Source organism: Ascaphus truei, chromosome 4, assembly GCF_040206685.1.
Source record: "Ascaphus truei isolate aAscTru1 chromosome 4, aAscTru1.hap1, whole genome shotgun sequence".
Classification (NCBI taxonomy): Eukaryota; Metazoa; Chordata; class Amphibia; order Anura; family Ascaphidae; genus Ascaphus; species Ascaphus truei.
The window spans coordinates 328,827,078-328,852,478 of record NC_134486.1 but is presented as its reverse complement, the minus strand read 5'-3'; the positions used below and the strand labels follow the sequence as shown (position 1 = coordinate 328,852,478).

Genomic DNA, 25,401 nt, shown 5'->3' with positions numbered 1-25,401 from the left:
ATTCTATTGGCAGAGGTTTACTCAAACCCCAAACACTCAAAGTGGAGGCGATACAAAATTGGCCAAGGCCAGTTACAAAAAAACAAGTAAGGACCTTTTTGGGGTTAATTGGGTACTATAGAAGGTTTATTCCCAATTTTGCAACTAAGGCAACCCCACTAACTGACCTCACAAAAGCAAGAGGACCGCTAATGGTAAAGTGGTCCCCCGAAACCGAACAGGCCTTTAGAAGCCTGAAAGAAGCTCTCTGTGCCCAACCAGTGTTGGTCACACCTGACTTCTCCAAAGAGTTCATAGTCCAAACCGACGCATCTGAGGTAGGGCTGGGGGCGGTACTCTCCCAGGAGTCTCAAGGTGAGGAGCACCCCATCCTTTATTTAAGTAGGAAACTAAATCCCCAGGAGAAAAATTACTCCATAGTAGAGAAAGAGTGTCTCGCAATAAAGTGGGCTGTAGAGACGCTCAAATACTACCTGTTGGGGAGAAAATTCCGGTTGGTCACAGATCATGCACCCCTTACCTGGATGTGTCAAAACAGGGAAAAGAATGCTAGAGTGACCAGGTGGTTCCTAAGCCTACAACCCTTTAAATTTTCTGTGGAACACAGGTCAGGGCACAAACATGGCAATGCTGACGGGTTGTCAAGGATGCACTCCCTAATATCCATGGTCGCTCATCCCTCGAGGTCTGAGCTGGGGGGGAGGATATGTGACAGAAACCAGGGGATGGTAATAAATTCCGTATATAGGGCTCCCAGGATATTAGACAGTTTCTATCCTGTTTGGCCTGGGAGTGCAGCCTTATAATACATACACTCCATCCCACAGTTTGGCAAGCGCTGGAACTGAGGGATGAGAGATCCAGACCAGAGTTTGTCTGCTGCCTGATTTCTGTCACCTGTCATGCTAATTAGGAATCAGGTATGAAAGACTGATTTCCTGTTTGCTCTGGTCTCCCCACAAGAGCCAGGAGGCTGGAAGGCTGCTGAACTACAGAGGGGAGAAGCCTCTTCCCCAAACAGGTTCAATCTTTCTGTTCATTTGTGTAAGACTGCAAAAGTACCGTGTTTTGATGTTGGAAGTGGAAAAGCCACTTCCAACCCTGAGTCAGGGATATCTAAGTTAAGTTATCGCTCAGGTGAGCAGCTTTTGTTTTGATCTGTTTTCTGTTGTATGCACTGTGGCAGTCTCAGTGCCTGGGACTGAATAAACCAGGCATAGCCTGTTTAAAGGAACAGTACGTGACGCCTCATCATTTAACCTACCCTAAAAGACCGTGTTCTAAACAGTCCCGGACAAACGACGGAGCCCCGGAGTAAGCCGTTTGTCACAATATATATATATATATATATATATATGAACAACAAAAAAAGAAAGCGCCCGATCCTAGTGCAATATGAAAAAATACACTTTTAATACAAATCGATTAGGTCCAACAAAAATACACTCACAAACAAATAAAAGGTAAAAGCATGTTATGAGTATACTCATTCGCCTCCACGTGCTGCTGTAACTCCGTTTGTAGACTGCTCACTCTTGGGTGAAGTGTCTGCTTCTCCAATAGACCTTATCGGTGCAGGAACTGTGAGAGTCTCTGGAACCGTGACCCGGAAGTAGGATCAAATGCCAGGATGGTGGGTATAACCCTGAGGTTTGGTGTAGACTGGCAAGGTGTTTTTCCCTATAATGCCCACTTATATGAAGTACCCGGTTCTTGTACCTCTACTGGCAAACCGCTCCCTTCAAGGATAGAGCTCCGGTCTTTCCCGTAGTAATCCGGTGGGTATAGGGGTTGGAACTGTAACCCGGAAGTGTAATCGCCCCCTCTGTGTAAACCGGATGCGGAGCAACGGATGTGCGACCCCGCTGTTGAGATCTTATTATACCGGCATTTTTTGTCTATATATATATATATATATACACTCATAAGTGTGCTTTTCTAACAATGTTTTAAATTCTGCCAATTTATCTTCCACATTTTGTCCTGCAATAATGTAATCTCAATGTATTCCTTGCAGATTATTCCTCAGTTTATTAAAATCTACCTTTCTAAAATGTAAAGTCTTTGTTAAACCCAAGTAATAGGATTTTTGATAATTTGTTTCAAATAAGACAATGTTATGATCACTGTTACCCAAATGTTCACGGACTTGAATATTTGTTATTACTTCTACAGTACATTGTTTGATATTACCAAATCCAGGATTGCCCCTCACCTGGTTTGTTCCTCAATTATTTGCGTCATGTAATTGTTTTCTAACACCCCCAAAAACCTGTTTCCTTTTGTTGTAATGCTAATCTCATTGCTCCAGTCTGTGTCTGGGTAATTGAAATCACCCTGTAACAGGGCCTTAATCCCTGTCTAAAAGGGCTTCAATAGAAAGCCTGTATTTGTCTGTGGAATCCAACAGGTAGCTGGTTAGTTGCAGCTATAAATAATTAACCAGTCTTCACCAGACAGGTAGAAAAGCCCCCTGCTTGAACTGCAGGGGAGATCTCTTCCGCACAGAGGGACTGTGTGGCCAGCAAGAGACTCCCCCCAGAAACATTGTCTTGAGCACAGACGGGCTGTTCTGCCAGAAAGACAATTCTTACATACTCTAATTTTCTGGGGCCTGTTTGAACCAACAAAAAAGGATTGAGGATGATGGGGCCCATGGGTATCGCATAGTATGTACAGTAATTTACAATCTGTCTTTTACAATTCTTTAGCTTTAATGCAAATCAATTAACTGAATACATCTAAACATAAAGAAGGGTAAAAGAAATTATTTTATTTTAAAGATGCCGGATCACCTCAGTTTGGTGTGTGTGTGTGTACACCATTAATATAGAAGTGGCAATTACTGTACTGATATAAGCTGTTGAGTAAGTATTTCTGCCTTCAATAATCTTGTACTGGGCTCACTTACATTACATACTTACTGTTATTCTTAGGAAAGTCCTTTTAAAACTTCAGGTTGGTGGTTTGCCAACTCCAGGAAGTTCTTTTGACAACCATCTGTCTGACCCCCAATAAGATTTACTTTGGTTTAAGTACTGGTTGTGATCTAAATGGGCCATGACATTTTGCCAACAGATACTGTACTTGTCAACGTACTTGTTGGCTATTAAATTATATGACCCTAGAATTATCTGTTGCAAGTACTTTGGATGTTGCAAAGAGCCTTGGAACATGCGCCATGGGCTTCTGAGGACTTCTAAATATGCCAAGTATCTTTGTAAAGGAAAAATGTGCTGGTCAGTTCTCTTGCTATGAAGATACCTAATGAATGCATTTTCTGCTTTCTTTTCACAGGTATTAAAAAAGGAGCTGCATTTAGAGGTTAAAGCCAGTCCACAGAAAGCCCCAGAACTGACTGTTGATCTTTTAGGACTTGGTAAGTAATAAATAATGAACACACTCTATTGTTACAGTACAGTATATAAAAAAAAATGACTATAATGAAACCTTTGCAGAAGGTAACATCATGCCTTTATCTTCCATATGCCAACTGATATTGTTATCTGAGCTTGAAAATGGCATTATTAAGTCTGCAGAGAGCCATCTATAAAAGAAAATCTTTAATAAGGGGGCTGGTATCTGTCAGCAGTGCCGTCTCCACCAAAATACTAGTAATGAGCTCCTTGGGGAATGAAACGCTATCAAAGTGATCTTCAAAGACTTACTGGATAATGAAATTTCAACATTTAAATATAAAACTTTTTTTTAAATGTCGAGTGTAAGATGCTAGGGTGGCTTTATTGTACTTCCATTCAGTACATGCACTCGCTGAGTTTCACGTAGCAAATCACCAACACGTTTCATTGACTGAATCCTTTTCCTGAATGTTATCTGCTATGCTGGTGTCTCGGTTGCTTTACAGTCCCTGAGATGACAGGAAGAATTGTTCATGTTAATCTAACTTGGCCTTTGTTCTCCTAGCTGGCAGGTGACAATATGTTGTTTGTCTTGTAAGCAAACTAACTTTGACTCGAGAAGCTGTCTGTCCTATATAATGTAGATGAAGAAATGTTATCAGTTTTTATTGTAATCTCGCAAAGCGTTTGTCAGCGCAGGTTGGTCAAATGTTCATTTTACTGGTCATCAGCGTCTACTTTCTAGAGCAGGGGTGGCCAACTCCAGTCTTCAAGGGCCACCAACAGGTCAGGTTTTCAGGATATCCCTGCTTCAGCACAGGTGGCTCAGTCAGCCACCTGTAATAAAATGGGAATATCCTTAAAACCTTGAGGACTGGAGTTGACCACCCCTGCTCTAAAACTTCTAATTTTCCTCGTCTTCAGATAAATATTGGTGATAGAAAAAAAATACACAAACTTATCTCTGTTATTACCTCCATTACTGGTGCTCATTTAACAGCAACATATTCCAGGTGTGTCATCTACTATGTTTTTCTTTTTCTTTTAACCCTTCAAGTCATATGTGTCTGTATTTGTGTGTTGTGCCCCTACCTGTTCTCCACCCCCATCTCCTCCGTCCCCCAGGCACCACCTCAGGTACATAACTACCCCCCCCCCCCAGGTTTACATCTTCCCCCCTCCTCCAGTCCATAAGTACCCCCCAGACCCATACCTGTTTCCCCACCATTCCCCCACTAAGTCTTGATTACCTCTTCCCTCTAGGTCCATACCTACCCCTTCCCCCCCAGTTCCAGAACTCCCGCCTCCCCCCCAGTTCCAGAACTACCCCCTCCACCTAGGTCAATAGCTACCCCCCCCCCCTCCAGGTCTGTAACTATCCCCCATCCAGGTCCATACTCTCTGCCCACCGGCACCTCAGGGACACACAGTGCACCAGTGACCCATATATCCTTCTCCCCCAACCCATACCTCATTGGAGCTCCTCCTTTAATTTATTCTGGGCCCCAAAATCTCTGTCAGGCCCGGGAGTAAGCGCTAGAGCGCTGGGCTTACTGCCCCTTTTTCACTGCGTCTTCCATCTGACACATTGGGAATGATTTACAATATACTGGGACGCTTAATACGGACTTTTTATGCGTATATGACTGTGTTGCACCCTATATTTACTTATTTCAGCCACTAAGCAATGGCATATATATCCTTTAGTTAAACTTTTTGTGTTCAACATGTCACAGTATGTCACAGTATGTCACAGTATGTCATCTGAGTGCCAGTATGCTCGGTAACTGTGGCACGTAACTTTTTTTATTACTGCATTGTTGCTATTATGTTTAGCTTCTTTACGGTATCTGCATTTTCTGTTTGGTTGACTGTTGTGGACATAGTTTCTGTCCACTCACAGGCACCACGACTGCATTTTTATATATTAATACTGTCTTCACCGAGCACAAGGGTTGTTTATGTTGAATGCCCAGCAACAAATGGTGATAAGCATGGCTCCGGGCTTCAAATGCTTTTTGGAGCAGCCTTTACTTCCGGGTAGGGGATTATATATATTTGTGTATGTCTCTCCATATGTGTTCACCTTGCTGATGAAGGCTCCCTGACTGGTTCCGAATAGTTGGAACTTGTTCTGTACAATGCAGTTTTTTGATCACTTACCTTGATGTCCCATATCTTCTTCTCCATACGTTTGCGTCTGGGTGAAGTGTATATATATATATATATATCCCCAAAATGTACCTTTTATTGCTGATATAATCTGTACATATAGTTAATTGCAAACGGTTTACAGTGCATCCTTAGGCTGCGCTTATAGTGCCGGCGACAGCGACGTCGCGTTGAAACAAATGCATTGACGCCGTCGCGATCGCTGGAAGTCATTTCAATTTTATTTTTCAGTGTCCGCAGCCTGACGTCACCGTCGCTGTCGCCGGCACTTTAAGCGCGGCCTTAAAAAGGATCACTTACATGGCGGTCCCTCTCTCCTGTACTGAGGTAGCAAATAAATTATATCTATTTTCATGTGCCAAGTGTAGGGTCTGAAAGCATCATCTAAAACGCTGCCGTTTCTATATTGCTTTCGTCTTACTTGGCGTACTGTAGCAAATGCTGTCAGCATTTGTTCAAGTGCAACACCACCCTTTTTTCTCTCTTTATAGTGATTTGATCTGTCTTGTTTAGGTCAAATACCCAATTATTTTGTATTTAAGTGGAATTGCCTCTTGCCCGTTTATTGTATTTGTTTTAATAAATTCAGCAGCCCCTTGCCTTTTCTACAATGCAATTATCTAAGCTGCCGATCATTCCGTTCTACCGTGATCGATTGGCGAAGACCCTGCTTCCCAGGGCACTCAAAATGGCTGCCTACTTCGAAAGAGCAAGTGCTGGGGTTTCCTAAGTGGTTGCTACAGTTACCCAACGGAGCTTAATGCAATAAAAATCATTAAAAGGGGCATAAAGAGTGGGGCCGGGGGGAGAAAACAAATACAGTAATGTGTATCTAATGCTACACAACTGATTTATTTAAAACAAAAAAACACATATAGTATTTTAATTGAAATGCTGCTTTGTGGATAGTAGTAGTGATTACATATACCCTAAGTTGTCATGCAGGAAATGCCCTACCTGTGTTTCAGAGATGGCCAATACCCATTTAAATGATATTTAAAAGGAGTTTTTTGGGGGGTGGATGAAAGCCCATACATTTGAATACTGGATGATTGTTATTATTTTAGTGCTTTTTCCAGGGATATTTAGCTCATCATGTCCGATTGGCTGGGTCGAGGACCCTATATGCGTTATTAAGTCCTTTTTTTCTTCTTCATTGTTTAGTTGCCCAGTAGCAATTTTCTCATAAGGCCCGGTCCCCGGGGGGTGACGGTGGCGTGTGCGGCGGCAGCGTGCCCCACCTCGGTAGTGGCTGGCCCCAGTGTCTCCTTCCGTGTCGGCTCACGAGGCGCTGTGGCGCGTCAGCCAGCAGGGGATACAAGATTGTGTTCCCCTGCGGCGACGCGGTCACATGGTGTGTTGTGAGCCAATCAAGAGGGGAGATCGTCTGAGCCAATGGGAGCGCAGAATATGCTGATCATGTGAATAAATGTATTTGTATCTGCAAAGTGTATTGTACACTAAATGTATGCTACAGTATCTGCTCCCTTGACAATCTACTGTAGGTGCAAATTGCTGCTAATATACCCTTTGTCAAGTTACAAGCAGCAGCGAGCCTAGCTATGAGGGCTAATGACATACACCTCTCGACTGTGAGAGAGTGTGGAGGCTAACTACTGTACTTTAATTAACAAACGTAGTGCTACAGGGATATGTGGCATCATGCAGTAGGTGTAGTTCCCTCCTGCATTAAAAGTGGGTAGTGTGCATCCCTAAATTCACTGACCGGGGCAACAGATCATGTATGTGTTCCTGATGTCATTAAAAGAGTAAACTTGTCACATCGATCTATTCTGCTGTATGCTGCCTAATGAACCGATACTGGAGAAAGATGCACAGTCAGTTAACTTCCATCTGCCCGGCAGTGTTTGTGCTCTGGCTGTTCAATGATGCCTCTGGTCACTGAAGGTGGCTGCCGCTGTCTCCACCCTGGCTGAAAGTTTTGTCTGCACCTCGGATCGCACCCTACAGACCGCAGGTCGCGGTTTTAATCTGTGCACGCGCCGCCAGGATGCCAGGTGTGCGTGCAGCAGCCTCTAGCGGGGACTAAGCCAGACAGCAGCTACAGGCTACACCCATGGCTAGGATGAGCCAGGCACTGAAAAGCAGCCCTTATTTAAGCCTCAGACAGACTCTTGTAACCTCCAGCTCTTGAGGATATCACTCCTGTGACTCTTCCCCTCCTCACTCTCTTCCCTAACCTTCCTTTCCTCGCTCTACCTATTCCAACAAAATAAAAGCCTACTGTATTCCTGATCTCTATGGTAAGTTTTTAATGAAACAAATGAATGCCAATACCTAATAACATGAGAATTAAAGATATATAGAACATGGCAGCTTGATTAGAAGAAACATCTGACCGACATCACTCTATTCATGTCGCAAGACACGGCTTCAAAGTATATTGAATAAGGCCATTCATACAAAAGTAAGCAGTTTGCAATGTTCTGTCTTAGTTCCAAATGAGTGTTTTAGTGCCAGATTAATGCATATTCTCCCAAATGTTACCTGTGCTGTTGGCCACCATGATGATCAATCAAAAATGGAGCACAACAAGTAAAACAAAAAAAAATAACGATCAATGGGTAACTCCCATAAAAAATACATTTATTGATAGGTTAGATGGATAGCTAGTAAGTTAAAAACGCACCTACGCATTTCGAGCCGTGGCTCCTTATCAAGATAGGTGCGTTATTAACTTACTAGCTATCCATGTACGCTATCAATAAATGTATTTTTATGGGAGTTACCCATTGATGGTTATTTATTCCGTTTTACTGGTTGTGCTCCGTTTTTTCCTCCAGTAGACTTCCTGACCTACACACGTTACGGATGCTGCACACCCTGGATTTGCTGGACACAGAGAGGCTGTACAACGGGTAACAGGCATCGGCCTTCATATGTGTTACCCCTCCTATTATTGTTTATTGCCCAAGGGTGGCTTTTATTGCGCTGCAATATGTGAGGATGTGTGGGACCTTACTAGGCATGTATTCCTCCCCAACACAGCATATATGGATTTATATTGTGGACAATAGAGAGTAATGTGGATTTAAATGACTCATATTGTTGGTAAAGTTTTCCTGAGCGAATAGGGAGTCTGAGCACCATTTCACTCTGGACTTTGTTGCGATAATTCATAATAGCAGAGGTAATATCACTGCCTTTCAAGTGGGTGAACCTGGTTTAAATCACAGTGTCCACTTTTAACCTTGGGCAAGTCACTTTTTCTCTCTGTGCTCCAGGTAGCCAAAACATTTGCATGTTCTAGTAGGCAGTGATTTGTTCCTGAAAAATGTAATGTAGGACACATATAATGTAACCTTAAAATAATATACATTCATATTATTGTATGGGAATTTCTAGCACCTGTGTTACATTGCAATTGTGTTTGCACCCTATCCTTCTGGATACCAGGGGTGTGCATTTTGTAGCCTTGAGAAAAACCATTCATGTTATGGTGCATAATGTAGGACTTCATAGTTTATGGCTGAGGTTTAGGTAGAATAATCATTCATGTTAAGCATACAGTCATATAATGTCTGGGGATGTAGATAAATAATCTATACTCATCAATAAAGCATAGGTGCTTCTCATATTCTGTTCTAAAGCAGCAAATCGTGAAATCTGATTTTTTTAAATCAGTTTTGTAGTATTAGATAATTGTGACTTTTTTTATTTTTATTCAACTCTTCATGCCATTTTTAATGAGTTTTAAAGCATCACTTGAGTTCTATAGCAGGTTTTAACCCACCTCCCAAGCTGTGCAAGATCTTTACAACACTTTCCTGTTTGTAATAATTTGTTGCCAATGTTCCCAGCAGTTTGAGCTGTAAACTATAATAGATAATGTTACCTTAGTAATATAAGGATACATTGTAGCCGCTGAGTTACACTGACTGAAGGATTGATTGAAACTGAAAGGCGGCCACTATGCTTAGGGACACAATTAGGATTTTTTACAGATTTATCGCAGGGGCACCAAACGATTGATAAGAATGTAGAATTATACATTGTCACATGCGTTACGTATTAAATCATTAGGGGGAAAAAAAGCGGCAATGCTGCTTGAAGTCTGGCAGAAGAGTTTGATAATTATCTAACATGCTACAATCGTCATACAAAACCTCTTTGGAACACATTTAGCAAACACAATGTACTAGGACAAAGTAAATACTGTAAGTTATGTGTAGGGAGTTGTTACTTATTAACAGGTTTGTTATGCAAAACAAATGATGTACTGCGAACTAGGGTTTATTTATTCACTTTGCATATCTGGAGTTGTTTCAGACAATGCAGAGACTTTACGTAAAACCAGGATAATGCAATCATAATAATACATTTGCATTTATATAGTATTTTCTGTCTGAAGATCCACAAGCACTTCAAAGACAATTTCCACATGAATATTATTATCCAGTTACAATCAAGTCCTCCAGATTATGCAAGCAATTGCCTGAATACAATTGTATATGTAGTGGTTTTTTAAATGTATGCATTTCTTTTTTTTATTATAATTAATTGTATTTTACAGTTTGAGATGAAGGGCTAAGCTGTTATCAAAGGGCAATGTCATTAAAACGTCCACATTTTTTTTGATGGCACAACTGGGACCTTTTGTAATACAAGCTCCTTTTGCTCCTCTCCGCTCCCCCTCCCCCACCGTTACATCAATAGGGGTTTGATAGTTTATTTGTAATGCGGATGTATTACACTTATTATATTATTTGCATCTATTGCATTAATACATCATTTAGAATATAGGGCTGGGTGAGGAGATTATAATAAGGGGGGGAAGGGACACACGGGTCATTCACATTTGACAGACATAACCAAAGACCTCTCCATGGCTTGAGTGTCTCCTGCACTCTCTGAGCAGCTGCAGCTCCGCACTGAAGCTGGGAACAGAGCTTCAGAGTCTGTGTGTGCCGGTTGCTGCAGAAAGAGAACTGAATCGATGTGGACCTCCTTTTTTTTTTTCCTCCAGGCCTAATGCATTCTTCAGAACTGAGCCATTTTGCAAAGTACATCAGGGTTAACTGTGTAAAGACACAAATACCCAATGCTACATCCAATGTGACAAAATACATAGTTAAATACTTCAATGTATGTATTCTCATGAGTAAGGGTCATTTAGGTAAACCCTTTGACGAAAGCGTTATAAGCCTGCAGCCACGTCACGTTATGACCAGTAAGCAGGTCCTAACACTAACTGTGAAAATTCTCATTTGCCACTGCAGTTGAGGGAGGCTGTTCTGCACAGGTCCATGGAAAAACCTGCTACTTAAAAAGTGGGGATGGGTGAGATTACCTGTGTAAAAGCAGGACTGCGCGGGGGAAACGGAGATGCCTGTCAGCGTTGGATATACTATTTAGAGAATATTAGATGCTGTTAGAAATTATTATTTGTATTACAACAGCTGATTGATTGGATTTGCAGTAAATTGTTGAGCTATGAAATGTAGTATGGAAGAAATCTTATTTTCCTGAGGCAGTTTGTTAGATTGGAATCTGTTGTCTGTAGAAGGCCGGGAAATAAGAAGAGATAAAAGCCAGGGACATAGGATGCCAATAAAGGAAGGGCTGGAAGACTCCGGTAGGATGTAAAATGAGCTGCACCTACATTGCACGTGAAAATAGGTCTTTAAGAAAGCATGCCTGGAGTAAGGAGAGGGTATCAGCATGGAGCTGCTCTGGCTACTGTTTTTAACATGTTCCAGACACTGCTCTTCATTGAATGGATTAAATCAAGCGTGGCCAAGTGCAGTCATCAAGGGCCACCAACAGGTTAGGTTTTAAGAATATCCCTGCTTCATGAGCGTTGAAGCAGGGATAGCCTTAAAACCTGATCTGTTGGTGACACTTGAGGTTTGTAGTTGGCCACCCCTGGATTAAATCACTGCAAGGAACTGTGCCTATGTATCTTAATGCTCACACAAGCTGTTAGGATTCATTTAATTAAGGATTGTGCTGTAAATCAAAACTGGATAATGGAAATGTATGTCGATGTCTTATGCACTCACACGTAAATAGATAAAGATGGGCCTTGGACCAATTCAATCTGGTATTCTTCTCCCAAGATTTGGCGTATAGGAAGAAGAAAACTATATATAGTGTGGAATTGTTTAATACAACTTCAAATATAGCGTATACATATACGTAGATAAAAAACTTAAAAGCGCTATTTCGTGATAACTACAATCAGTGAATATAAATTGTGAAATACAATGGGATAAATAATGTAAATGTATAACAAAAATAAAGCTATCAATGTATATGTGTATCTTGTGTGAGCAATATTAAAGTTATTTAACAGCCTAGGTAAAAAGGAGTCTCTTTACTCCCTGGAATAAGTGCAATTGTAAAAAATCCCTTGGTACAAACATTTTGATTGACTAATTACCGTCCATAGATTTAAGTATATAAAGTAGTGGTCACCGAGTTTCCTGAGAACAAAGCATGTACCCATATATTTCGTACAATTTACATTTATTAAAAACAAATTAAAAAATATTTTACACTTAATCAGTAATAACACATTGGTATGCCCTGACCTTAATAAAGCGTATAGGTAAACCTAATATTTGTAGTTGCAGCTGATGTTCTGTTTGTATTTTCCGTAGATGTTAATGTCCAGAATTTTAAATAAATGTTACATTGGACTACGGATATCCAAATAAGAAAAGAATATCTATTGTAGTTGTTACACACGCATTCCCCACATTAACGTACGCAATGGGACCGGAGAATGTATGTAAAGCGAAAATATACTTAAAGTGAAGCACTACCTTTTTCCCACTTATCGATGTATGTACTGTACTGCAATCGTCATATACGTGCATAACTGGTGTAAATAACGCATGTGTAACAGGCTCTATAGTCTCCCTGCATGCGCACAGCTTCGGTACAGGTAGGGAGCCGGTATTGCTGTTCAGGACGTGCTGACAGGCGCATGCGTGAGCTGCCGTTTGTCTATTGGGCGATATGTACTTACTCGCGAGTGTACTTAAAGTGAGTGTCCTTAAACCGGGGTATGCCTGTACTTCAAATTCAGGTGTTGATGAAAAAATTCCTTGTAAGTTTTATATTTGTTGAATTTTGCTTAGTATTCCTTATATATGGAGTAATTTGTAGGATAAGTTGATAAATTGTATAATTGTTGATTGAAGAAAATGATCTATCTCATAATCGCCGTAAAGTTCCCAGCATCCCAGATCTGATGAGATATCATATATAGAAGAGAACATCTTAAAGGTGATATCACCCTTTACTATACACAACCAAGTGTGTTATATATAGCACTAAGATAGATCATTTTCTTCAATCAACAATTATACAATTTTTCAACTTATCCAAACAATTACTCCATATATAAGGAATACTAAGCAAAATTCAACAAGGATTTTTTTCACACAGATCCCCAGTAAACTCATATAAACCCTATAAATTACTACTATATATATATATATATAGCAAATAGAAATATTACTGTGTGCTCATTTGCATGTCTTAGACAGGTCTGCAACCCCGCCTTTCACCATTATCACCCAGCACACAGCACTTCCACTGCAGCAAGGGATTCTGGGAAATTACATGCAAATGGACACACAGTGTCACCTTTTGCTTCAAAACCATTTTTAACATGGTTCCTTATAGGCTTAAGCTTGCTGCATGGTCACCAGCTTTGAGCACAGCCAGGGTTAAGATGCATTGCCAGAAAACCCACCCACAGACAGTTGTTTCGACCCTAATGGGTCTCAACAGTGTGGGGTTGGTTAACTGGCTATGCAATGAAGCAATGAGGATGGGGTTTACCATACTTAGTTAAGTTATGGTGGGTAAAAAAAAGTGACAAAAACCCTCATGCTTTGCTGTGGAGGGTTTTTGTCTCTTTTTTTTATGTATGTATGTATATAAGTGTCAAAAGGAGAGCTACTGAATGTGGCACTGCATACTAGAAAAAAACAAGACACACAGGGAGCCCAGAGCTACTTCCAATATGACAAAAATACACATTGAAATACCTGTATATATATATCTCTTGAAAAAAGGGTCATTTCATTTAACCCTTTGGCCAAAGCATTATAAGCCTACCAGCCACTTCAAGGCATGACCATAATATCGCAGGTCCTAACACTAACTGATTAAAATTTTTATCTACCTGTATAATTACAGGAAGAATGGTCTGCATTGAATCTGTCACAAACAGATGCATGAAAAGACCTGTACATATGGGTTCTTTTCATCAACATCTAAATTTGAAATATAACAACCACAATACATATTATTTTCTTCTTTGGATATCCATAGATCAATATAACATTTATTTTAAATTCTGAACAGTAACATCTACGGAATATCCAAACAGAACATCAGCTGCAACTATAAATATTAGGTTTACCTATACGCTTTATTAAAGTCAGGGCATACCAATGTGTTAGTACTGATTTAGTGTTAAATATGTTTTAATTTGTTTTTATTTGTATTTTAATAAATGTAAATTGTACAAAATATATGGATACATGCTTTGTTCTCAGGAATCTTGATGACCACTATATACTTAAATCTATTGATGGTAATTACTAAATCTAAATTTATGTGCCACGGAATTTTTTCTATTGCACATATACAGTATTCACTCACAAAGATCAATTAAAAGAATGCCCCAAACAGGTAGTCACCGCCCCGTTGAATTCTCTGTCTTCGTTTCACTGCCGGTCCACAGTCTGTAACTTTCCATGTCACTTCCAGTTTGGCTGGTAGTAGCTCCGTGGGTGCATCTTGTCTCTGGGGGGGTCTATGCCCAATATGTTCCGTCGGTAAACGGACTTCCTCAGGGGTCTACTTCAAGTTCCAGTCTCTCTCCCATACGTACCCACGGTCTATGACATCACACATATTATAGACTTTGGTTTACTGTCTGCGTGCTGGCAACTGTAAAGCACTGCTTTATGTTAAATGTTTTTGAGCACAGTAGGGTATCATTGAATACATAGAGAGAGCTGAACTGCTCCAATATATGTTAAAATGAATTGTCAATAGACATAAAAAACATAAAACTAAAAATAATACTTATACTACAAAAAGTATATTAGCTATGAAATTTTGTTGTTTTTTTTTTTAAGAAAAGAAAAAAAACCGAGATGCATTTATCTCCCGAAAGAAGCACAGGGAAATGGAAGGGAACCCGTCCTCTTCCGTTTTAATGGATACCATGGTCATGTGATCACGTTGTCCATTGGTCGACGTGGCACCCTTAATTTAGAGGGGGTGGCTGCTTTTAATCTCCTGCAGTGGAAACAAGAGGCGGGAATGAAGACATTTGGCTTTATGGGGCTTAACAGTGATATCCTTTCATTAAAAAAAAAAATAGTGTGTCACTGCCTTCCTTAAATGTAATCGTGTTTAAAGCAAATATTTGGTTTCTTTGAAAATGAAGAGACCCCATGGTAATATGGACCTCTGAAGAGGCGTAGGGGGAGTTCTTACCAATCAAGTGCTTCCTTAACCTTCATCCAGCCTGTCTCTTTTGGAGGGGCAATAATGATAAGGGGGGTGGGGGGGGGGCGGGGATACCTGTGTAAGCCTTTGTGAAACATGCAGTGACATAAGGCAGAGTAGAGAAACTATGTCTCAGATTACCATGTCTACACACCGGCTTTATAAATAAAAATGCATACTGTACAGGTGTCCCATATTTGTAATATCGTCCAGATATCTATTAAACATGGAACCGTTTTTGGTTCATTTGGGTTTTAGGATGGACCGTCTTACTAACACTTCCAAGTGTGTAACATTTGATCACACAAATAGACACTATTAAAAGATAGGAAATCCACTCACAAACCTATTGATAATATATCACACACACCGTAGATCTAGCTCAGGGTTACCAGCCGATCAATGGAACCAGGCGATCCGAGCATGAAAGGGTGAGTCACTAAAGAGGTGATACATGTAAAGTTCCAATACACAGGCACATGGAGCTCACCTACAGTAATCGGTATTTTAACTATCCCAACCAGTTGGTTTTAGTCTGTAACTGTGGGTAATTCCCCAGAGATTTCAGTTTTATAGTTACAATGCCAATTGGTCCACCCGACATGCTGCCATAAAGTGCTACTGTTGTGCTGGATCCCCGTAAGATCTGGCGCTCCTATAGAAGGCGAGCTGCAAAATGCTGACGTTCGGTAATACTATACTACTGTATTCTTATAACTAAATCTACTACTAGGCACTGATGTGAAAGCAATGAAGACATTAGCATAGACTGAAGCTGTAAATGTTACATTCTAAGATAAAATCCCGTTCCGTGCAGTTTTTAGTCGGCTCACCGCTAACGTATCTGGAATGAAAAAGCCTGAATACACAAATGTGTTTGACAGTGAACATATCAAATATAAATGTATTCACTTTAAAAGGTGAGCGATAACGAAAATGTTAATATATTCACTGATGGCTGTAACGGAATTGAACAGCAAATGTAACTACTGCATACACAGTCCTTTAAAATGTGCAAATGGAAGCATGCAAATAAAATGTCAAGACCTTTTACGAATCAAATGTGCCTCGTTCCAACGAACAGTCAATTAGTTTCAGAAAGTCTTAGCTGTGTTTGTGTGTAGGTGTGTGTGTGTGCGTGTGTGTATAGGTGTTTGCCTTCGGGCTGAATAAGGCAGAAGAGGAAATAAGCGCAGCAGAATAGAGAGGTACAAAACTGTGCTATCTGCGGACTTCAAAATATCATTTTTTCTTTACATGCTGCAGGAATCTACCAAATTTCGCAACACTGATATCCAGACCCTGACACAGGGGAGACACAGACAGAGACAGACTGACTGACTTGTATCTCTACCAAAACACGCTATTATGCAACATGTGGCGAGATACCTTTGATCACACCTGAGCAACCTTGATAATAAGCTCATTTCAATATTAAAATAATTCAAAACCTCTTTCCCTCATTCATCCATCTATCCAAAACACAAGGCTTAATTCAAGGTCTGGAGCAGTGTTGCAAATGTTGCCGAATCTGAACAATGCATATATATATATATACCATAACACTGAGTTAAGTTATGGTGAGTAAAAAAAGTGACAAAAACCCTCCACAGGAAAGCAAATATGCAAATACAACTGTATGCTCATCTGCATGTCTTAGGCAGGTCTGCAAGCCCGCCTTTCCCCATTATCACCCAGCATACAGCACTTCCACTGCAGCAAGGGATTCTGGGAAATGACATGCAAATGATCACACATGTCACTTTTTGCCTCAATAACCATTTTTAACATGGTTCCCTATAGGCTTAAGCTTGCTGCATGGTCACAGCTTTGAGCACAGCCAGGGTTAAGGTGCATACCCAGAAAACCACCCACAGACAGCTGTTTCGACCTTGATGGGTCTCATCAGTGTGGGGTTGATTTTAACTGGGTATGCAAAAGAGGCTATGGGATAGGCTATACCATAACACTGAGTTAAGTTATGGTGAGTAAAAAAAGTGACAAAAACCATCCACAGGAAAGCAAATATGCAAATACAACTGTATGCTCATCTGCATGTCTTAGGCAGGTCTGCAAGCCCGCCTTTCCCCATTATCACCCAGCATACAGCACTTCCACTGCAGCAAGGGATTCTGGGAAATGACATGCAAATGATCACACATGTCACTTTTTGCCTCAATAACCATTTTTAACATGGTTCCCTATAGGTTTAAGCTTGCTGCATGGTCACAGCTTTGAGCACAGCCAGGGTTAAGGTGCATACCCAGAAAACCACCCACAGACAGCTGTTTCGACCTTGATGGGTCTCATCAGTGTGGGGTTGATTTTAACTGGGTATGCAAAAGAGGCTATGGGATAGGCTATACCATAACACTGAGTTAAGTTATGGTGAGTAAAAAAAGTGACAAAAACCCTCCACAGGAAAGCAAATAGTGTGTGTGTGAATCTGTTTATATTCACACAGATACACACACACTCTTACATCACTTGCTTTCAGGAACCTTTTGACACCTCCAGCCATAAAACACATCCACACCGGGGGAAGGACCAGCACAGATAACATTCCAATAGACACTGTTTATAGTATAGCTTTTGCTTGCTTCATTCATTGTAACATCGCCGGAAGAGATCAGTGTATCTCGACAGCTCGCACAAATAAAAGCATTTCGTTAGCCACAGAACGGTATCATCTATTTATTTTTTGATTATATATATATAATGAAGGGTCAGTTTTGCATGGTTCACAAAATGTGGTGAAAATGTTGCATATATCTAGAGCAGAGTACATCAGCAGAAGTCCCCTGTGGGCCATGCAGGACTGCCTGTGTGTGAGATGCAAAGACAGGTAGAGAATTAGCAGCACACAGTAGACTGCTTGTAAGGAGCAGTCCCCAGTGACACTCCCTCTAAACTGTTTGTTCCTTCACTTCTAATAAGTGGAACAGACCTGCTGTAGCACAAGGGCACTTGTAACTATTTGAGTCATCTTGTTAGCAGTGCATCATTTAAACACTGATGTGTGATGGGTTGTAAGTACATGTAGAGCTTTGAAGCAATGTGCTTCAAACAGGGAGAAACTGGCAGCAAAGTGAATATTTAAACTGTTTTACAGTGAGCAAGAAGTAGCCATACGCTAAGCAATTCTTACCTGCAAAACAGAGCAGAAACTGTTATTGCCAAGGACTGTATTACAATAAGACTCTGGGGCCGATGTACTAAGATCATGTTTGATTATTGTTTTTTTTTTGTTCATCAATTGCTAAAAAGTAGTATTAGTAAATATATATTAGTGCAATATTATTTATGATCGCCATATTGGGAAAATAATGCATGTTGTTAATCTATGTAATTTAACAAACGGACTGCATCACAAAAATGGTTTTGTTGATACATAACAACTGAATTCTGCGTTAACACTATTAACACACTTTTTAAGCTTTATCCCAGGTTACATTTTGGGCATGATTTTGAAGCACATTCTACTTCATTTTAGCAAACAATTCTTTTGGTTTATACCATTAAATCTGTGTGCCAAGCACATTTCATTTCTGTGTGCTAAAGTATTTGACTAAAACCATTTTTGACTCTTAAGGTGGACATTGAGAAAAATAAGGTTGGGTACATAGTTACACAAGCTCAATATCATTTTATTTCCATGCGCCAATTTTACATGGAGCCCTATACAGTATTTCCAAAAACTGTAAAGGGAGAAAGGGAGAAGATATATATATATATATATATATATATATATATATATATATATATATATATATATATATATATATATATATATATATATATATATATATATATATCTCCAATAAAGAATATCATTTGTGAGTATTGTACATTCACATGTCTTAGGCAGGTCTGCAACCCTGCCTTTCAACCATTATCACCTAGCATACAGTGCTCCCACTGCAGCAAGGGATTCTGGGAAATTACATGCAAATGAGCACACAATGTGTCACCTTTTGCCTGGAATATCCATTCACATGGAGCCCATTTAAGCTGATGCATCGCCGTTCACACAGCTTTATTCAAATTATATTCTTTATTGGCTATATGCTAACGGTGGAGGTTTTTTGTTGCCTTTTTCACCCACCATAACTTAAAATGTGATATATATATATGTATATATATATATATTATATATATACTGTGTGTGTGTGTGTATATATATATATATATATATATATATATATATATATATATATATATATATATATATATATATATATATATATATATATCTCCATTGCACTCTTACCTTGATGGTTCATTGGTTTTGCCGACGAGTATTTTTTGAAGCTGTATAATTGCAATGTAATTGGGGAAGACTGAAAAATAAAAATGTTCCATCATTAGTTTCCGCTTTGTATGTTGCTCAGTATACCATTAAGTAAATGGTACAGTGAATAATTGTGGTCAGCATCCTACATTATTAGCACTAATATATCCTGAAACGTTGTAGTGCAGGATGGAGGGTCAAATTACTCTCTTGCATTAAAAAATGATGGACACTAAAACTAGTTAAAATGTATAGAAGAGAGATTATCATAGGTAGGGCACGTGCTGCTTAGGCATGCTGAGAAAGGATTAGAATTTAGGTGCCAAATATGACACATTTTTGGATGGTAGCTTAATGCCAGCACTACCTTACTGTCCATTCTGCCAGAAAGTCATTCTTCGAACCGATTCTCTCACGTGGCAACTATACGCTCATTCCGTATAGAAAGCAGTAATGTAATGGCTTCCAGTTGAGAGGACTATTCCACTACTTGTAGATCTTTGAACAAATGCTAGAGGGAAGGGAAAGACTTTATATTGGTTTATGAAAAAGAAAACTCTTCACTTCCAGCACTATTGTAAAGACAATATTACTGTACTTTGTAAATCAGAGCGCAGAGTTTGCAAATGAGGTTGCAAGGCATAAGTTAAATAGGAAAGCTCCCTGAGTGTGTACAGTATATACAGCACAGAAATAGTCATCAACAGGAAGGTAAAGATGGGGTGGGATTTGAAGTGAGAACTATTTCCTGATAAAAATAGATGCATGTTTAGAAGCATAGGACAAAGTAGGGGATGAATAGCAAAGTTTCCCCCCTCACCCCATTAGTGATTTAGATTATTATTTAGCAAGCCAAAAAAATGAACATACTCAAACATGGATGATGGGAACACATTGCACAGCAACCAGCATTTTGCTTCTCTTATCACCTGGAACTGCTGCAGTGTGGTTCAAGTGCTCTGAATTATTATGTAAAAGGTATTAATCTGCAATCCATGAACGTTAATGAAAATTGTACTGTATTTAATTTACTTTTTTTTCCCCTGTGCTGCTTAGCATCTCAATGTAACTGCCCTGTGATAGCAGAGTCACTGGCAGCATTGTGTCCAAAAAGGCCCCACCCGACAGACCACTGTGTAAAGTAATCTAAACATAATATTTTTTAATATCTATTCCAGTTGTTTTCAAGCTTTTTTTTTTTTTTGGTTAAGGAACCTTTCACATATGGCACACCTGTGAGCACGTGACCTGCATACGGAACACGTGTTAATACACAGCTCTCTAGCTGGCACACTTTTTGCCTTTGCAAAGGTCCCTCAAATTAACAATATCTCCCCTCAATCCGTCCCCATATACATCTATCACGAACAGCACACTTGTGAGCACTTGACTTAGAAATGCAATCAGGGTTAATGCACACGGCTACTCTACCCAACTCATCTTTCTCCTCTGCAAGGTACTTTCAGAGTTAATATCAACCCCTTACTCAATTGCAACCATATCTATCCGCTTCTACTACCCAATAAATATACAAAAATATGTTAATATATCTGCCAGGGTCTCTTGTCCCTGTTTATTATAGAATACATGCATGATGCACTTAACACACAAAAATCTGTTTTAGCAAAATGTGTCCAAAAATATAAATACTCTACATAGCATGCAACAGTTCATTCAGAGCCCAAAGCATCACTTATTATGTAATCCCATCCGGCAAAACAAATGCCCTTATCTATAGATTCTACCAGTCCCATACAACACTTACAGTTTTGTACTTTTAGTGGGCTGTCAGTGTTTACACCTTCCCCCCCTCCTGCATTAACCTACAGTTCACGCAATATCCTATCCTACATGTGTGGGTTTTTTTTATTATATATATATATATAAATCAGTTCTGTACTGTGAGAAAATACTTGTAGCATTTTATTTTATTTTTTTAGATTTTTGGTTATACTGGCACATTTCACCACAGTGCCTATTTTTATTTAATACAAGACTTATTTAGAGTTCTTGTAGTTTACTATGCTTTCTTGTCAGCAATAAGAGTTTAAAGGTGTTCATCAGGGTAAGGTAGATATTATTACCTCCTGACCCTATTGCCGTTTACCATACCACGGTCTTGTTATGTACATTTTTATGCCATGTTGTGTTAGCAATTGCGTCCCCCCATTCTTTTAATTAGTTTGAAATAAATGAGTTTTACATTTTCTTTCATATCTGCTGATATTTGTGGGACAAATTAGCTTGGTCTGCAGTATATTTGCACCTTGTCCCACTCCATTCTCTCACTAACGAATCCCTCGTTAGTACATAGTCATTGTGCTTGTCTCTGCCTTCATCCAGTCCTATTGCTTAAAAAGAGGTGTTTGAGTGTATGTTATTTGGGGTCTTTCCTGTTTTCTTCTACCCAGGAGATATCTGTTAAACAGGACCTCTCTTCTTGCGTTCGTAACCACATCAGCCCCCCCTGAAGCACCAGATTGATTAAAATACTTACTATCATGATATTCTCATGATTGAACCCCATAATTATATTGTGACATTCTGCAGAACTCCAACCCTCTCCAATGGCGTGTCTGTGATTAGATATATTATAAGGAACCCCAACCCTCTCTAATAGCACGCCTGAGATCAGATGCATTGTAAGGAACCCCAACCCTCTCTAATAGCGCATCTCAGATCAGATACATTGTAAGGAAGCCCAACTTTCTCGATCAGTCAGTCTGGGATCAGATGCTTTGGAAATTCTTCTGTATTTGGAATAATTTTAAAAGTACCTGAAAATTGCAGGGAACTCTTCAGAGATGCCCGTGGAATCCAATGGTGCCTAGGAACCCCTGTTGAAAAACACTGATCTCTTGCATAGGGGGACATATGTAGACTAATGAAATGTCTGTATATACACTGAAGGTGATATCTCATGGTGGATTCTTGCCATCCTGAAGAATACAGTTAGTGAGCAACAAGACGCAACTTAACATTAAAATTGCTGAAGAATTCTATTTACCTTCAGATAATAATGATACTGCATCATCACCAAGACCATTCATTGTTTTATGTCAACACAATAATCCATAGTTTATTGTAGCTATTGTTCTCAAATAGCACCTTGGAGGGGTTTCTGTTAAATGCAATAACCATATTTGTACATAGTTAAACACAAGCCAAAAGGCATACTAACTGATTAAAAGTGTTTACAATGCCAGAGCAATGCTTTAGCAACAGAAACACAGGTTTTGCTGTTTGTATACAAGTTGCTCAAATAAACAGGTTTATCTTTAATTTAGAGGAAAACAAGTCGTTGTCACTTACACCTAGTTTCTAACATAAGCCTGACCTGGCTTGCTAAAGGATTTATATTCCATAAATGTGTGTTAGAGATTCCGTTTGTGAAATGTGTTGTACATTTTGCTAATTTGGTGGGGGGAGGAGGAGGAGAGTTCTATTTTTATGATAAGGTGTGGAATTGGGCCTCTTTTTTTTGTTAATATTTTTTTTAATTAAGCGAGGTGATCTTGCACATTAAGCTCATATCGTTGCAAATGTTTGGGGACAAACATTACCGGGGCTTTTTTTTTTGTTGCAAAATAACAGCAAATTTGCAAACTTGTAAAGAGGTCATATGTTTCTAGTATGTTTCTAGGCATTTTTAATATGATATTTTTATTACCAAGAATATATGTTATGTATGCTGAATATTGAGGTATGCTTAATAATAAGGTTTACCTTGATTGTAATATTACTATTGCAATTATAAAATGTTTGTGTTTCTTCTTTCACATGTTTAGCAACATTTGCAGGCAATATTTGTTTATTTATATATTTTACACTGTTTTGTATATCACACATGGTTTTACATTTAGACATCTGTTGTTTTGGTTAGCCCTCGTCTTCATTTTTATGTAATTGTTTATTTCATGAGTTTTTTTTCCCCTTTTTTCTAAATCTACTGCTTTGGATTGGTTGCGCAGGCAACATTATCTAGTACAGCTGATTTTTTTTTTTAGGCTATCAGTGGGTTTTAAAAGATCTACGGTAATCTGTTTCCTTATCCACTGACAAAGTCACGTGCTGTGACGAAACGCGTAGGGATCCGTATGCCGAGACGTATGACGTCATTCCGTCACCACGTGATAACTGTGTATCGACATACTTGCGGTTTTTCTACTGCAGTTGTGGTTAGACGCGCTACATCCTAATGCATATTGTTGCAATACTATCTATTATCCCAGTACTCTGGAGGTTCATATAACATGGACGTTTGTTTCTTCTTCATTTGCTGAGCTGCCGGAGGATTTCTGGCTCTGGTAGTCGTTCCAGATGAGTATCATCTCATTTGAGATTGACGGACTCTACATGCTTTTACTTGAGCTACACTTGTGAGTGTGCTTTTTATACATTTACTATTGTTGAGAATAAAATTCCTACAGAATTACGCTATGTGACACGCGCCTCGCTTCTTCTCTTTTTGCTATATATATATATAAAATGTATTTCAGTGCTGGACTAGCATAAATGTATTGATTTAAGTGAATTTAAAGTGAAGATACAAATATATATTAATTACATGTATATAATATCATGTAGTGATAGGAGATAATATGGCTGATAGGATGCAGCTCTGAGGATATACCTATCCCAATAACGAATGAAAAAGAAAAAAAAATCGCTATCATATATTGCAATACAAAAATAGCTGGGAAATCTATTAAAATACATGAAAAACTGGTCAGTGGACATAGACAGTTATGAAAAATAACACATGAAATGAGACACACACTGTACAAAATAATGCCTAATATGTACACTAGGTGACGGAGAAAGCTAAGAGGAAAAATAATGTAGAGCAAAGTACCTGTGATATTTAGAAGCAGAAAGTTTAGCTTTCTTTAATTCTTTCTAAAATTCTTTCATCAATTTCTTTAATGGAATTGAAAGATAAGATGTAGTTCCCAAAGTACATGTTCTAAAACCTAGGAAAATGAGCCCTCACAAGAAAAAAATGAGGCCAACCGGGCTCTGCTTGAAGTCAGAACTTCCAAAGAGACTCAACTCTCATCTCTTTGTGCGAGGTATTAGATGTAAAGACAGAATCTGATTTACTTGTGATGCATTATAGTAAACTATGAGATAAGGGCAAGAACACATTGATAAGATGGCTTCACCAGGGTTCACTGCTGCACTCTAGGGTCTTTCTTAGACCAAACAAAGGAAAGGGAGCTACATTGGAATCCTGCTATTTCTTAACGAGGCACTGGTATAGGAAGTGAGAAGAAGAGGTAGATAATTCTGGGTAATAAATACATTTTACCAGAATTAATCCTGCCCAGCCATAATATATAATATTTATTCCAATTCTTCAAATATTTATAGTGAAATGTTATTTGTTTGGCATAGTTGGCATCATATACAGGCTATAAGTGTCAGATACACAGACAAACATATATATACATATATATATATATATATATATATATATATATATATATATACACAGTGGTTGACAAATCACCAAAAAATCTACTCGCCACACAAAAAAATCTACTCGCCACCTAGTACCAAACGTGTGCTGCTTGGGCCAATATTTACTCGCCCGGAGCTTAAATCCACTCGCCCGGGACGAGCAAATGTATAGGTTTGTCGAACACTGTATATATATATATATATATATATATATATATATATATATATATATATATATATATATATATATATATCAATTACTAAGGATGTCTGCAACAGCTGGAATACCTCATCAAGGGGAGAAGTCAGAGAGACAGCAAGGAGTGGAGGGAATCAAGGAGGGAAGGAGAGACAGAGAGATGGCAAGGAGAGGAGACAGATGATGAGGAGGAAATGGACAGCAGTGTGCACATAGGGCAGGACGCTGTGCAAAGAGAGGGGAAGAGAGATAGCAAGGTGAGTAGGAGGAGGAAACAGACAGAAAGGAGAGGAGACACATGAGATGAATTGGAGAGGAGGGAGTATAGTGGGCATAGAGAGGCGCAGACACGGGAGTGCAAAGAGGAGCAGGGCATGATGGAGGAGAGAGTAAGGTGGGGAAGAGGGGACGAGAGC

The 25,401-nt window shown here is 39.3% G+C and overlaps 1 protein-coding gene across 4 annotated transcripts in view; it reads left to right on the top strand.

Annotated features, from left to right (window-relative positions):
* SMAP1 (small ArfGAP 1) overlaps positions 1-25,401 on the top strand; it is a 421,957-nt gene that overhangs the window by 341,567 nt on the left and 54,989 nt on the right. For all 4 annotated transcript variants that reach the window (XM_075598066.1, XM_075598068.1, XM_075598067.1 and 1 more), the window contains one exon: positions 3,298-3,379. In XM_075598066.1, the coding sequence (XP_075454181.1) occupies positions 3,298-3,379 (82 nt within the window). The remainder of the gene's footprint in view (positions 1-3,297; positions 3,380-25,401) is intronic.